Source organism: Ovis aries, chromosome 20 (genome assembly GCF_016772045.2).
Source record: "Ovis aries strain OAR_USU_Benz2616 breed Rambouillet chromosome 20, ARS-UI_Ramb_v3.0, whole genome shotgun sequence".
NCBI lineage: Eukaryota > Metazoa > Chordata > Mammalia > Artiodactyla > Bovidae > Ovis > Ovis aries.
This window is the reverse complement of record NC_056073.1, coordinates 10,041,794-10,055,917: the sequence shown is the minus strand read 5'-3', so window position 1 is coordinate 10,055,917 and position 14,124 is coordinate 10,041,794. Positions and strand designations below refer to the sequence as shown.

Here is a 14,124-nt window from a genome sequence, read left to right as displayed (position 1 = left end):
TTTATATTAAAATTTGGTCTTTTAGATAACTGTATCTATCATAATTCTTCCCATCATGTAACTCATAACAGACATGTATCCTAAAGCATCTTAAGAATATAAAATGCAGAGTTGTCCCTGAATGCAACAATGGCCCAGAAGTCAAGGGAAACACACATGGTCTGGGCAAATTGATAAAGAGTAGGCTAATAAACAGAACTCCTGGGTCCTTTCCATTACGCTGAAACACAGAAAGTGTATTCTCTTCTTGTTGGACATTATTGTCTTTTAACGTATCTTTTCCAACTTAAAAAATTGTATATCCACCTACTTGCCCTCCCTGTTCTAGTCATGCTCATAAAGATCTCTATGCACAGCAACCTTGCCCAGGGACTTCTGTTTGAACTAATTTAGCAAGTGTCGTTTTCTAGATTTAGGCAATTATTACATCCTTTCCTAAGCCTCTGTAATTTTGTTTTCTTTCAGAACATAATTAACTACTGTTTAGGTCTCCCTAAAGCTAATTCCACCAGCATCTTACTATTTCTAACCACTATTGTTGCTCTGAGAATCAACAAATGTATCAGAATTTGCTTCAATCAGTATCCCATTGAATTTCCCATGGAAGTTTTTCTGGTAGGTGTCTTTTCGCTTTTGTTTTGCTAAGTTAATTTTTACTGGAGTATAGTTGCTTTACAGTGTTCTGTTAGTTTCTGCTATACAGCAAAGTGAATCAGTTACACATATTAATATATTCCCTCTTTTTAAGATTTCCTTCCCATTTAGGTCACCACAGAGCACTGAGTAGAATTCCCTGTGCCATACAGTAGGTTCTTATTACTGGTCTGTTGTATCCATGGTAGTGTATATAAGTCAATCCCAATATCCAAATTCATGCCACCCCCTTCCCCTCTTGGTACCCCTTTGTTTGTTCTCTACATGTGTGTCTCTATTTATGCTTTGCAAGTAAGTTCATCTGTACCATTTTTCTAGATTCCAATATAAACAATATTATATGACATTTTTCTCTTTCTGATTTACTTTACTCTGTATGACAATCTCTAGATCCATCCATGTCTTTGCACATGGCACTATTTTGTTCCTTGTTATGGCTGGGTAATATTCCATTGTATATATTGTTGTTCAGTCACTCAGTCATGTCCAATCTTTGCGATCCCATGGACGACAGCACACCAGGCTTCCCTGTCCTTCACCATCTCCCAGAGCTTGCTCAAACTCATGTCCATTGAATCAGTGATGCCATCCAACCATCTCGTCCTCTGTCATTCCCTTCTCCTCCTGCCTTCAGTCTTTCCCAGCATCAAGGTCTTTTCTAATGACTCAACTCTTCGAATCAGGTGGGCAAAGTATTGGAACTTTAGCTTCAGCATCAGTCCTTCCAATGACTATTCCCGATTGATTTCCTTTAGGACTGACTGGTTTGATCTCCTTGCAGTCCTAGGGACTCTCAAGAGTCTTCTCCAACACCACGGTTCAAAAGCATCAGTTCTTCGGCGCTCAGCCTTCTATACAGTCCAACTCTCACATCCATACATGCCTACTGGAAAAGCCATAGCTTTGACTATACAGACCTTTGTTGGCAAACTGATGTCTCTGCTTTTTAATACGCTGTCTAGTTTTGTCATCACTTTTCTTCCAAGGAGTAAGCGTCTTTTAATTTCATGGCTGCAGTCACCATCTGCAGTGATTTTGGAGCCCAAGAAAATAGAATCTGTCACTGTTTCCATTGTTTCCCCATCTATTTGCCATGAAGTGTGGACCGGATGCCATGATCTTAGTTTTTGAATGTTGAGTTTTAAGCCAGCTTTTTCACTCTCCTTTTCCACCTTCATCAAGAGGCACTTTAGCTCCTCTTCACTTTCTGCCATAAGGGTGGTGTCATCTGCATATCTGAGATTATTGATATTTCTCCTGGAAATCTTGATTCCAGCTTGTGCTTCATCCAGCCTGGCATTTCTCATGGTGTACTCTGCATATAAAGTTAAATAAGCAGGATGACAGTATACAGCCTTGATGTATTCCTTTCCCAATTTTGAACCAGTCTGTTGTGTTCCATGTCTGGTTCTAACTGTTGCTTCTTGACCTGCATACAGGCTTCTCAGGAGGCAGATAAGGTTGTCTGGTATTCCCATCTCTTAAAGAGTTTTCCACAGTTTGTTGTGATCCACACAGTCCAAAGCTTCAGTGTAGTCAGCAGAAGTAGATGTTTTTCTAGAATCCTCTTGCTTTTTCTATGATCCAGCAGATGTTGGCAATTTGATCTCTGGTTCCTCTGCCTTTTCTAAATCCAGCTTGAACATCTGGAAGTTCTCAGTTCATGTACTGTTGAAGCCTAGCTTGGAGAATTTTGAGCATACTTTGCTAGTGTATGAAGTGAGCGCAATTGTGGGGTAGTTTGAACATTCTTTGGCATTGCCTTTCTTTGGGATTGGAATGAAAACTCACCTTTTCCAGTCCTGTGGCCACTGCTGACTGAGTTTTCCAAATTTGCTGGCATATTGAGTGCAGCACTTTCACAGCCTCATCTTTTAGGATTTAAAATAGCTCAGCTGGAATTCCATTACCTCCACTAGCTTTGTTTGTAGTGATGCTTCCTAAGGCCCACTTGACTTCACATTCCAGGATGTCTGACTCTAGGTGAGTGATGATCACACCATCGTGGTTATCTGGTTCATTAAGATCTCTTTTGTATAGTTCTTCTGTGTATTCTTGCCGCCTCTTCATATCTTCTGCTTCTTTTAGGTCCATACCATTTCTGTCCTTTTTTGTGCCTATCTTTGCATGAAATGCCCTTTGTATCTCTCATTTTCTTGAAGAGATCTCTAATCTTTCTCGTTTATTGTTTTCCTCTATTTCTTTGCATTGATCACTGAAGAAGGCTTTCTTATCTCTCCTTGCAGAATATTCTTTGAAACTTTGCATTCAGATGAGTATATCTTACATGTATCACATTTTCTTTATCTGTTCCTTTGTTGATGGACATTTAGGTTACTTCCATGTCCTGGCCATTGTAAATAGTGCTGCAGTGAACATTGGAATGCAAGTGTCTTTTTGAATTATAGTTTTCTCTGGGTATTTGCCCAGAAATGGGGTTTCTGGGACGTATGCTACCCAATAGAACGGTAATTCTAGTTTTAGTTTTTGAGGAACCTCCATACGGTTTTCCATAGTGGTTGTACCAGTTTACATTCCCATCAGCAGTGTAGGAGGTTTCCCTTTCTCCACGTTCTCTCCAGCATTTACTGTTTGTAAATTTTTTTGATGATGTCCATTCTGACCAGATGAGGTGATACTTCATTGTAGTTTTGACTTGCATTTCTCTAATAATTAGTCGTGTTCAGCATCTTTTCATGTGCCTTTTGACCATCTATATGTCTTTGGAGAAGTGTCCATTTAGGTTTTCCTCCCATTTTTTCATTGGGCAATTTTTTTTTTTCAATACTGAGCTGCATTAGTTGTTTGTTTATTTTGGAGATTAATCTCTTGTCAGTTGCTTCATTTACAAATATTTTCTCCCATGCTGAGGGTTGTCTTTTTGTTTTGTTTATGGTTTCCTTTGTTGTGCAAAAGCTTTTAAGTTTAATTGTCTCATTTATTTTTGTTTTTATTTTCATTACTCTAGTATGTGAGTCAAAAAAAGATCTTGCTGCAATTTGTGTCAAAAAGTGTTCTGCCTATGCTTTTTCTGTAAGAGTTTTATAGTGTCCAGCCTTACACTATAGTGTCCAGCCTTATAGGTCTTTAATTCATTTTGAGTTTATTTTTGTGTATGGTATTAGGGAGTGTTCTAATTTCATTCTTTTACATGTAGCTGTCCAGTTTTCCCAGCACCACTTATTAAAGAGGCTGTCTCTTGGGGGAGAATGAATACACATATAAGTATGGCTGAATCCCATTGCTGTTCACCTGAAATTATAAAATAACAAGTTTTTTAAAAAGAGGCTGTCTTTTCTCCATTGTATATTCTTGCTTCCTTTGTCATAGATTAGGTGACCATAGGTACCTGGGTTTACCTCTGGGCTTTCTATCCTGTTACATGTATCTGTATTTCTGTCTTTATGCCAGTACCACACTGTCTTGATTACTGTAGCCTTGTAGTACAGTCTGAAGTCAGGGAGTCTGATTCCTCCACCTCCATTTTTCTGTCTCAAAATTGCTTTGACTGGTTATAGTATTTTATGTTTCCATACAAATTAATAGGGATTGAATTGAATCTGTAGATTGCTTCAGTTGTCTAGTCATTTTCACAGTATTGATTCTTCCAATCCAAGAATAGGGTATGTCTCTCAATCTGTTTGTGTTGTCTTTGATTTATTTCATCAGTATCCTATAGTCTTCTGAATACAAGTCTTTTTGTCTCCTTAGGTAGATTTATTCCTAAGTATTTTATTCTTTTGTTGCAGTGATAAGTACAAATTGTTTTCTTAATTTCTTTTTCCGATATTGCCTTGTTAATGTATAGGAATACAACAGATTTCTATGTATTGATTTTATACCCTACAACTTTACCAAATGCACTGATATGCTCTGGTTATTCTCTGGAGGCCTCTTTAGGATTTTGTATGTATAGTATTATGTCATCTATAAAACAGTGACAGGTTTACCTCTTTTCCTATCTGGATTCCTTTTATTTCTTTTTCTTCTCTGATTGCCATGACTAGGACTTCCAAAACTATGTTGAGTTATTACTTAGTGATAGTGATGAGAGTGGACATCCTTTTCTTGTTCCTAATCATAGAGGAAATGCTTCCAGTTTTTCACCAGAGAGAACAATATTTCCTGTGGGTTGTCATGTATGGTTTTTATTATATTGAAGTAGGTTCCCTCTATATCCACTTTCTGGAGAGCTTTTTTTTTAATCATAAATGGGTATTGAATTTTGTCAAAAGCTTTTTCTGCATCTGTTGAGTTGATCATATGGTTTTTATTCTTCAATCTGTGTATGGTGTATCACATTGATTGATTTGCTTATATTGATGAATCCTTGCATCCCTGGGATAAATCCCACTTGATCATGGTGTATGGTCATTTTAATGTTTTGTGGGGTTCTGTTTGCTAGTATTTTGTTGAGGATTTTTGCATCTGTGTTCATGAGTGATTTGTTGTTGTTGTTCAGTCGCTCAGTCATGTCCAATCTTTGCGACCCCATGGACTGCAGCACACCAGGCTTCCCTGTCCTTTGCCATCTCCCAGAGCTTGCTCAAACTCATGTCCATTGAATCAGTGATGCCATCCAACCATCTCGTCCTCTGTCATTCCCTTCTCCTCCTGCCTTCAGTCTTTCCCAGCATCAAGGTCTTTTCTAATGATTCAACTCTTCCTTCTAATCAGGTGGGCAAAGTATTGGAACTTCAGCTTCAGCATCAGTCCTTCCAATGACTATTCCCGATTGATTTCCTTTAGGACTGACTGGTTTGATCTCCTTGCAGTCCTAGGGACTCTCAAGAGTCTTCTCCAACACCACAGTTCAAAAGCATCAGTTCTTTGGTGCTCAGCCTTCTATACGGTCCAACTCTCACATCCATACATGCCTACTGGAAAAGCCATAGCTTTGACTATACAGACCCTTGTTGGCAAACTGATGTCTCTGCTTTTAATACGCTGTCTAGTTTTGTCATCACTTTTCCTCCAAGGAGCAAGCGCCTTTTAATTTCATGGCTGCAGTCACCATCTGCAGTGATTTTGGAGCCCAAGAAAATAGAATCTGTCACTGTTTCCATTGTTTCCCCATCTATTTGCCATGAAGTGTGGACCGGATGCCATGATCTTAGTTTTTGAATGTTGAGTTTTAAGCCAGCTTTTTCACTCTCCATTTCCACCTTCATCAAGAGGTGCTTTAGCTCCTCTTCACTTTCTGCCATAAGGGTGGTGTCATCTGCATATCTGAGGTTATTGCTATTTCTCCTGGAAATCTTGATTCCAGCTTGTACTTCATCCAGCCCAGCGTTTCTCATGATGTATTCTGCATATAAGTTAAATAAGCACAGTGACAATATATGGCCTTGATGTACTCCTTTTCCTATTTGGAACCAGTCTGTTGTTCCATGTCTGGTTCTAACTGTTGCTTCTTGACCTGCATACAGGTTTCTCAGGAAGCAGGTAAGGTCATCTGGTATTCCCATTTCTTGAAGACTTTTCCACAGTTTGTTGTGATCCGCACAATCAAAGGCTTTAGCGTAGTCAATGAAGCAGAAGTAGATGTTTTTCTGAAATTCTCTTGCTTTTTCCATGATCATCAGTAATATTGCCCTGTAATTTTCCTTTTTTGTGTGAGATAGCTTTGTTTGGTTTTTAAACCAGAGTGATGATGGCCTCATAGAATGAGCTTGGCAGTGTTCCTCCTGCTGCAATTTTTTGGAAGGATAAATGTTAACTCTTCTCTAAATGCTTGATAGAATTATGAAGCCATATGGTCCTGAACTTTCGTGTGTTGAAAGATTTTTTTCTTGGGTGCCCTGGGTCTTCATTTCTTTTGCATGGGCTTTCTCTAGTTGCAGTGAGCAGAACTGCAGTGAGCAGGGACTGCTTTTGGTTGCAGCATGTGGGGTTTTTCATTGTGGTGACTTCTCTTGTTGCAGAGCACGGGCTCCCGGCCCACAGCCTTCAGTAGTTGCAGCACCTGGGCTCACTAGTTGTGGCACGTGGGAGCAGTCATTGCAGTGTATGGGCTTCGTTGTTCCACGGCATGTGGAATCTTACCGGAACAGGGATCAAACCCGTGTCCCCTGCATTACCAGTTGGATTTTTATCCATTGCACCACCGGGGAAGTTCTGCTTGAAGATTTTTAATCAGTTTCAATTTCATTGCTTGTGATTGGTTTGCTCACATTTTCTGTTTCTTCCTAGTTCAGCCTTTGAAGTTTGTTCTTTTCTAAGAATTTGTCCCTTTCTTCTAGATTGTCCATTTTATTGGCATACAGTTGCTTGTAGTAGTCTCTTGTGATCCTTTGTGTTTCTGTAGTGTCAGTTGTAACTTCTCTTTTTCATTTCTAACTTTATTGATTTGAGCCGTTTCCCTTTCTTTTTTCTTGATAAGTCTGGCTAAAGGTTTTGTTTAACTCTTTAAGAACTAACTTGTAGTTTCATTGATGTTTTCTATTGTTTTCTTCATCTCTATTTCATTTATTTCTGCTCTAATCTTTATGACTTCCTCCTTTCTATCAGCTTTGGGTTTTGTTTGTTCTTCTTTCTCTAGGTGCTTTAGATGTCAGATTTTGTTGCATCCTTTAGGTTTTGAATCATTGTGTTTCCATTGTCATTCGTTTCTAGGTATTTTTACTTCCTCTTTGCTTTCTTCAGTGATTAATTGGTTATTTGGTAGTATATTGTGTAGCCTCCATGTGTTCGTGTTCTTTACAGTTTTTTTTTTCCCCCTGTGATTGATTTCTAATTTCATAGTGTTGTGATGAGAAGATGCTTGATATGATTTCCATTTTCTTACATTACCGAGGCTTGATTTGTGACCCAAAATGTGGTCTCTCCTGGAGAATGTTCTGTGTGCACTTGAGAAGAAAATGTATACTGCTGCTTTCAGATGGAATGTCCTGTAAATATCAATTAAATCTATCTGGTCTAATGTGCCATTTAAAGGTTGTATTTCCTTATTAATTTTCTGTCTAGATGATCTGTCCATTGGTGTAAGTAGGGGTTTTTTTGGTAGGTGTTTTATACTCCAAACTCGTGGCTCAGGTCATTTAGAATAAAACAAAAAGCAAGTAACCTAGGAAGGGAAATGTTCATAGGAGAACTGTAAAAATAATATTTTTAAAACATATGCTGATTCATAACAAAGCTGAATATATACATTTAATTTTAAACGCTAGCTTATATTTTTTAAACATGCTTTTTTTAAAGGATTTTTATCTGTTACATCTTTTTCATACTATTTGAAAAATAAGGTTTTTATTCCCTCTTGTGATAGTAATACAGGCTCATTCTATCCATTTTTGGCGGGCGGCCCTGGTACACAGCTTGTGGGATCTTAGTTCCCCTACCCGGGGTCAAACGTGGGCCGCTAGGAGTGGAAGCATAGAGTCCTAACCACTGGACGGACTATCAGGGAATCCTAGCAATTTTTTTTTTTTATAAAGAAGAAAAAAATGGAGGAAAAGAAATTCCTATAGCTTCACTATCCAAAGTCAACTACAATGATATTTCTGTACTTTCAGTTATTCACATCTTTTTCTTTCAAACAAATACGTAACCGACTATGCTCAGGTGAGTTTCTGTGTTCTTCCATGTAGAGGTTTCATTTCTATTTTAATAAAGCAGCAAGCACACTCTTATTCAGCCTTCTCTCACTCTCATTCTGCTACAGTAAAGAAATTGAGGGAGATGAGATGTTAAGTGAATCCGTGTCACCAAGTGGCAGAGCTGGATTCAGGGAGGAGGCGTTCCTGGTGGAGGTGTGCGCTTATGTGTATGTACCAGGTTTTTTTTGAAATCTTTTGTCTTTTTTAGATCAGGTTGGTTGTGTTAGTCACTCAGTCATGTCCAACTCTTTTTGCGACCCCATGGACTGTACCCCGCCAGGCTTCTCTGTCCGTGGGATTTCTCATGCAAGAACACTGGAGTGGGTTGCCATTCCCTTCTCTAGGGGATCTTCCCGACCCAGGCATCAAACCCAGGTCTCCTGCATTGCAGGCAGATTCTTTACTGCCTGAGCCCCCAGGGAGGCCCAAAATGTGCACTGTGAGCCAGCCAGGAGTCAAACCTGGAACCTTCTGATCCGTCCACAGTCAGACGCATTACTTGTTGCACTGCTGGATAAATATGGCTCTTTTTTCTTTTTGAGAATTTTTTTGTAATGTTGTCTAAATGATAACATTTCTTGTTTCTTTTAAGAAATCTAGGGGATTTCCCTGGCAGTCTGCTGATTAGGATGCCTCGCTTTCACTATGGATGATGCAGGTTCAATCCCTGGTCCAGGGAACTAAGATCCCACAAGCCATGTGGCATGGCCAAAAAAAGAAAAATTTTCTTTTTAAAATTTATCTTGTGCAGTTATATTTAACATTTTCACAATAGTAAAGCCATTTTCATAAAGCTCAGGTTTTTAAAGTCAGCATTTCTTACAAGGATCGCTGAATCTTTGGGCATCCATGAGAATTATTTTCCCTTTAAGAAGTGTTCTGCGACCGAGATATTTAGAATTCACCATGTGCTCGCCTGTATCTTCCAGCTGCCCTTGTAGTTAGGCAGGACCATGTGACTTTGGGGCCAAAACATATGAAAACAGGCATGAGTCCCCAGTGTTCTTTCGTCCCCTGCTGTAGTGATCGTAGGGGCTATACATTGAGATGATAGAGTCTCCAGGTGGAATTAGCCTGGATCTCCAAGGCACTGTTTGCAAAGAAGCTGCCCTGAAGAGACACTGACCCACAATGGACTTCTCATGGGCAAAAAAATAACTTTCACATGTTAGGGCACTAAGATCCCGTGGTCTGTATATTGCCACAGTATAACCTATTCTATGCGAACTAATCCAGAGCCACACTCTCCATGATTGAAAGAGTATGGGAATTGCTTTGGAAACGGACACCAAGCTCTGTCTCATAACTGTTGTCTGCTTCTTGAGGGGTACATTCTTTCTTCCTTGGAATAGTTAAAAAGCTATCAGTTAATAAAGGCCAAAGGTGAATGGCTGCTTTTACAAAAGGCCTTCCAAAACACTGTACACAAAGAGCGGAGCCCTAGAGCCCGGGACAGTGTGCATGAGGAGTTTGGGGACTGGAGTCAGGGGCAGCCTCTCCTCACGGAACCCAGACCAGCTCCTGCGTCTTGGGAAGCTGAGGCTTCGGAGTGGCCAGCAGATGGCACCTGTGACACAGGCGTCAGTGCACTCTGTCTCTCTCTGTCTCTCTTTCTCGCCAGCTTTATTCAGGTATAAAACTGTAAGATATTTGACGTGTGCACCATGATTTGATAGACGTATACATTATGAAAGGATGTCTTCCATCTAGTGAATTAACACAGCCATACCTCATGTACTGATCCTTTTTTTTTTCCTGGTGAGAATATTGTCTCTTAGCAAATTTTAAGTATATAATACGATGTTATCAACAATAGTCACCATGTTTTATGTCAGATCCTTAGATCTTATTCATCCTATAGCTGAAAGTTTGCACTGTTTCTTCAACTTTCTTAATGCCCTCACCCCCCAGTCGCTGGCAACCAACTTCTTGTCCCTTAGCTATATAAAGATCACAGAGCTTCTCTGTTGGTTCAGATCTTCCTTCCATTCTGATCTGTAGGCTTCCTAGGGGTTATCATCTGATCAGAGCATCACAGGTAAACCAACTACTCTTTGTTGGTATGAGTCCAACTGTTTTCTTTTTCTTTTTTCTTTTTAGATTGCACATATAAGTGATTGCATGCAGTATTTGTCTCTATCATAATGCCCTTAAGGTCTATCCACATTTTCCCAAATCAGCCCTTTTTTAAGAGACATCAGCAGCAGGGATCATAGTGATGTCCCTTTAAGCAACCTCAAAGGCTTTAACGTTAACATTCAGTTCAGTTGAGTCGCTCAGTCATGTCCAACTCTTTGCGACCCCATGAATCGGGGCTATTAGGAAAGGAGAGAAGTAAGTGGATAGAGGATGCTGTAGGTTGACTGTGGCTCACAGACTGGTTTGTGAGCCACAGTTAAGATGTTTCTTTGGGGAATGCTATAAATAATTAGGATGCACCATGAAGTGAAGGGGGTGGGGGGGATAAACTGAGCTCCAGCCATAAATGTTGGTGGAGATTTTGAATTATTGCAATTTAGGCATCAAACTTTGTTGTGACCTGATTTATACTTGAAGGTTATTGAAGTCTGCAATACATTACTATGCTTCCTTGTTAGCTCAGTGGTAAAGAATCTACCTGCCAGTGCAGGACGCATGGGTTCAGTCCCTGGGTGGGGAAGATCTCCTGGAGAAGGGAATGGCAGCCCACTCCAGTATTCTTGCATGGGAAATCCCATGGACAGAGGAGCCTGGCGGGCTACAGTCCATGGGGTCGCAAAAGAGTCAGACACGACTTAGCGACTAAACAACAACATTACTTATACACGTGTCAAGTCAAGTGACAGGGAACATTTTCTGCTACATAGCAGGGATTTAAAATTGGAAAAAGACAAGACCTCCCTGTTTCGCCTGGAAATGAGGGAAGTACAGGACAGAGGATGAGAGCTGCTGTGGTGTAGGTGGTGAAAAGCTCACAGCACCCCCTCAGAAACTGCTCAGATGTGCTGGAGGAAACCCAGCAATCTGTCCTTCAGATGGTAGTCTCAAATCTTAAGGGAAAATTTCAAGGCAATATTTGAGATCCAGGTTTAAAAAAAATTACAAAACCTGACAACTCAAGAGTTCCACAGATATGAGAAATTGTATATACTGTATATTCATAATTAATGTATATGTGTGTATTTGTATATGTATATATTCAAGCTGTATAGCAAACACCAAAAACAGCACCACTGGTAGTTGTCTTTGGGTGATTTATTTCTGGTTTTAAACTTTTCATATTTTCTCTATTTTCCTTTATGAGCAAGAATAAGAGTTTCTTGGCCACTTGCCACACTTCTTGTCCCTTAGCTATATAAAGATCACAGAGCTTCTCTGTTGGTTCAGATCTTCCTTCCATTCTGATCTGTAGGCTTCCTAGGGGTCATCATCTGATCAGAGCATCACAGGTAAACCAACTGCTATCCTGGTCAGTATCTGGCTGAACTCTTAGAGTAGATTCTGAGAAAAGATTTATGTGTTAGTAGGGGGAACAAGGTAAAGCAACTATATAATTATTATTTTAAAACTAGGGCATTGACTTCTTTTGTCTCTGCTTTAATTTGCTCTGGTGTGAGATCTTTATAAGGTGTAACAGCTTCTAGGTTGTCTGTTTTCATTCTAGATGAAATGGAAGGGACACTTGGCATTTCAGAAGGAAATGAACAGAAAGGAAAAAGCAAGCAAGTAATTGCTTTGCTAAAGCAATTTTTTTTGTATGTGCTATCAAATGCTGCCTTATCGACAATTGCCTTATTGACAATTATTAATGATTATCAATACATGTCAACAATCCCCCGAAGGACTTATTTATATTAAGACAGTGTACCTAGATTTTAGAACTTTTAAAATTGAAGCCTTGGTACAGCTATTACCTGAAAGCATGTTTATACTTGGTCCAGATGTTTAAAGTTGGTGAGGAAAGAGAAGTCCAGGCCATCCATTTGTTCCCGTTACTAATACTATGTCAGACGTGCAGTTGCTTTTCATTCTGGTTATGTTGGAGCCAAAAGAGTCAGGAAGGTCTTCTGCATTTGTTGCTCCACTGAACTGGCCCTGCCTCTTTCTCCAGCCTCCATGCACAGGCACTGCCATATATTGCCCTGTCCTGCCAGAGACTATGGGCACCTCTGCTTTGCATAATATTTAGGTGATCACATGCCTTTTCTTTTTAAACTCCTACAGATTCTTGGCTTTGCTGCATTTTCAAACAAGGTAAACATGGCCACGGAAAACAGCCTGATGCTCATTGAGATGATACCTTATAGGTTGGTAATTCCAGTTTTCAAGACTACTTTCTCCTTCCTGTTACCTCCTCTTAGCCTCTGACCACATAGCCGGATTTGTATCATTGACCAAAATCAATAGCATGCCACTTATTTCTCCCGCAGAGACGGGTTTACTTGAGATCAGCAGAGAATTGCAGTTTGGGGTGTGCAAGCACGGCAAGTCACATGCAAGTCCTCCTACAGCAGGGGAAGAGGTTTTCATAGAGGGAAAAATAAAACTGGGGAGGGGGGGTTGGCCAAGGTAAGCAGAGTCTATGGCTTTTCATCAGCTGAGTCCTTGGCCCGCAAGGAGTCTTTCTTCTTCCTGTTGGGCTCTGCAGTGGTCTCAGGGTGTGAGTGCTCCCCCTGCTGGTCTCCAACTCTACTTAATTAGCTTCTATGTATTAACTTAAAAAAAAAAAAAATTCTCAGGTAACAGTCTCTGCTGCTGCTGCTGCTGCTAGGTCACTTCAGTCGTGTTCCACAGGCAAATTTGGGTCATGGACTCAAGTTCACTTTAGAACAGAGGTTCTAAGGGACAAGCCTGTGTTTCTTCTCTGGACAGCCTTTGACTCTCTTCCCATGGTTGAGCCAATCCCCTAACCCAAGTAAACTGGAAAACCAGGGAGACTCCTGTATTTTTCTCGCAGCACATCATGAACCTTCTCAACCTCCAAACCTGTCTGATTACCCTCAGGGATGGGACAAGACATAGCTCTGTTTTCCAAGCCTCTCTCCTGGGGTTCGGTGTTCAGCATCCCTTCTGTCTTCACCTACTTAGACTGACTCAGTGTCCTTGAGCTGCATCACTTTATCACTTTCAGTGGAAAGCCTTCTCCAAGTAGTCTGGCATTACAGAGTTCTTAAGGACTTGCAATTAATTTACATTATGGTTCCTACCAGTGACTATGGGGCCTCACTCTTGCTTCTGTCAGGGAATTATTTCTTTAACCTTGACCAGATGAATCATTTTAGCTAAGAAAGGCAACATAACACAGTTTCTTGACTCATAAGAAGGTTTTTGAGGAGCGTTATTCACTTCCTCATGCTCTTCAACAGAGAATATAGCAACGAGTCAGTGATACCGCTTAACCTTCAGCATACAAAACAGATGCTACTTTGAGGCAGCCAGATAATCTCATATACTACCACTTCTCAGTGAAATCTGGTGATGATTAAATACATGTAAAATATTGTTCAGTTTTTTTTTAAACTGTGAGCAGACAACCTAGGTACCAGGAAACGCTATGGAAAATAAGTCTCTGCCCTCTGCGGAAAAATGACAAGAGCAACAATGAGACTGATGCTTTACATAATTATTTTATTTCATTCGTTCCTTGTAGTATTACTACAAGATATTCTTTTTTGGCTGAGGAAACTAAGAGTTACCAAGTTTAAATTATTCATCTACTTCTCTGAAAGTAGCATCAGAGCTACTTTCTGAACCCATTTCTATTTAATTCCAAAATCTAGTAGAATAACCCCTCTACTATACTTAGTATTGCTGCTGTTATTAATGACTTCAAAACCACACAGTTAACCTCTGCTTATATTTTATCATAAGATTCAAGTGTACAGATAGAGAA

General features: G+C 39.9%; 1 protein-coding gene across 13 annotated transcripts in view; it reads left to right on the top strand.

Moving 5' to 3' along the window:
- Nucleotides 1–14,124, top strand: part of SLC26A8 (solute carrier family 26 member 8) — an 82,014-nt gene that overhangs the window by 38,333 nt on the left and 29,557 nt on the right. For 9 of the 13 annotated variants that reach the window (XM_042237069.2, XM_060403121.1, XM_060403123.1 and 6 more), the window contains 2 exons: nucleotides 466–615; nucleotides 12,456–12,538. In XM_042237069.2, the coding sequence (XP_042093003.1) occupies nucleotides 466–615; nucleotides 12,456–12,538 (233 nt within the window). The remainder of the gene's footprint in view (nucleotides 1–465; nucleotides 616–12,455; nucleotides 12,539–14,124) is intronic. The other 4 variants (XM_042237071.2, XM_060403127.1, XM_060403126.1 and 1 more) reach the window with 1 other exon arrangement.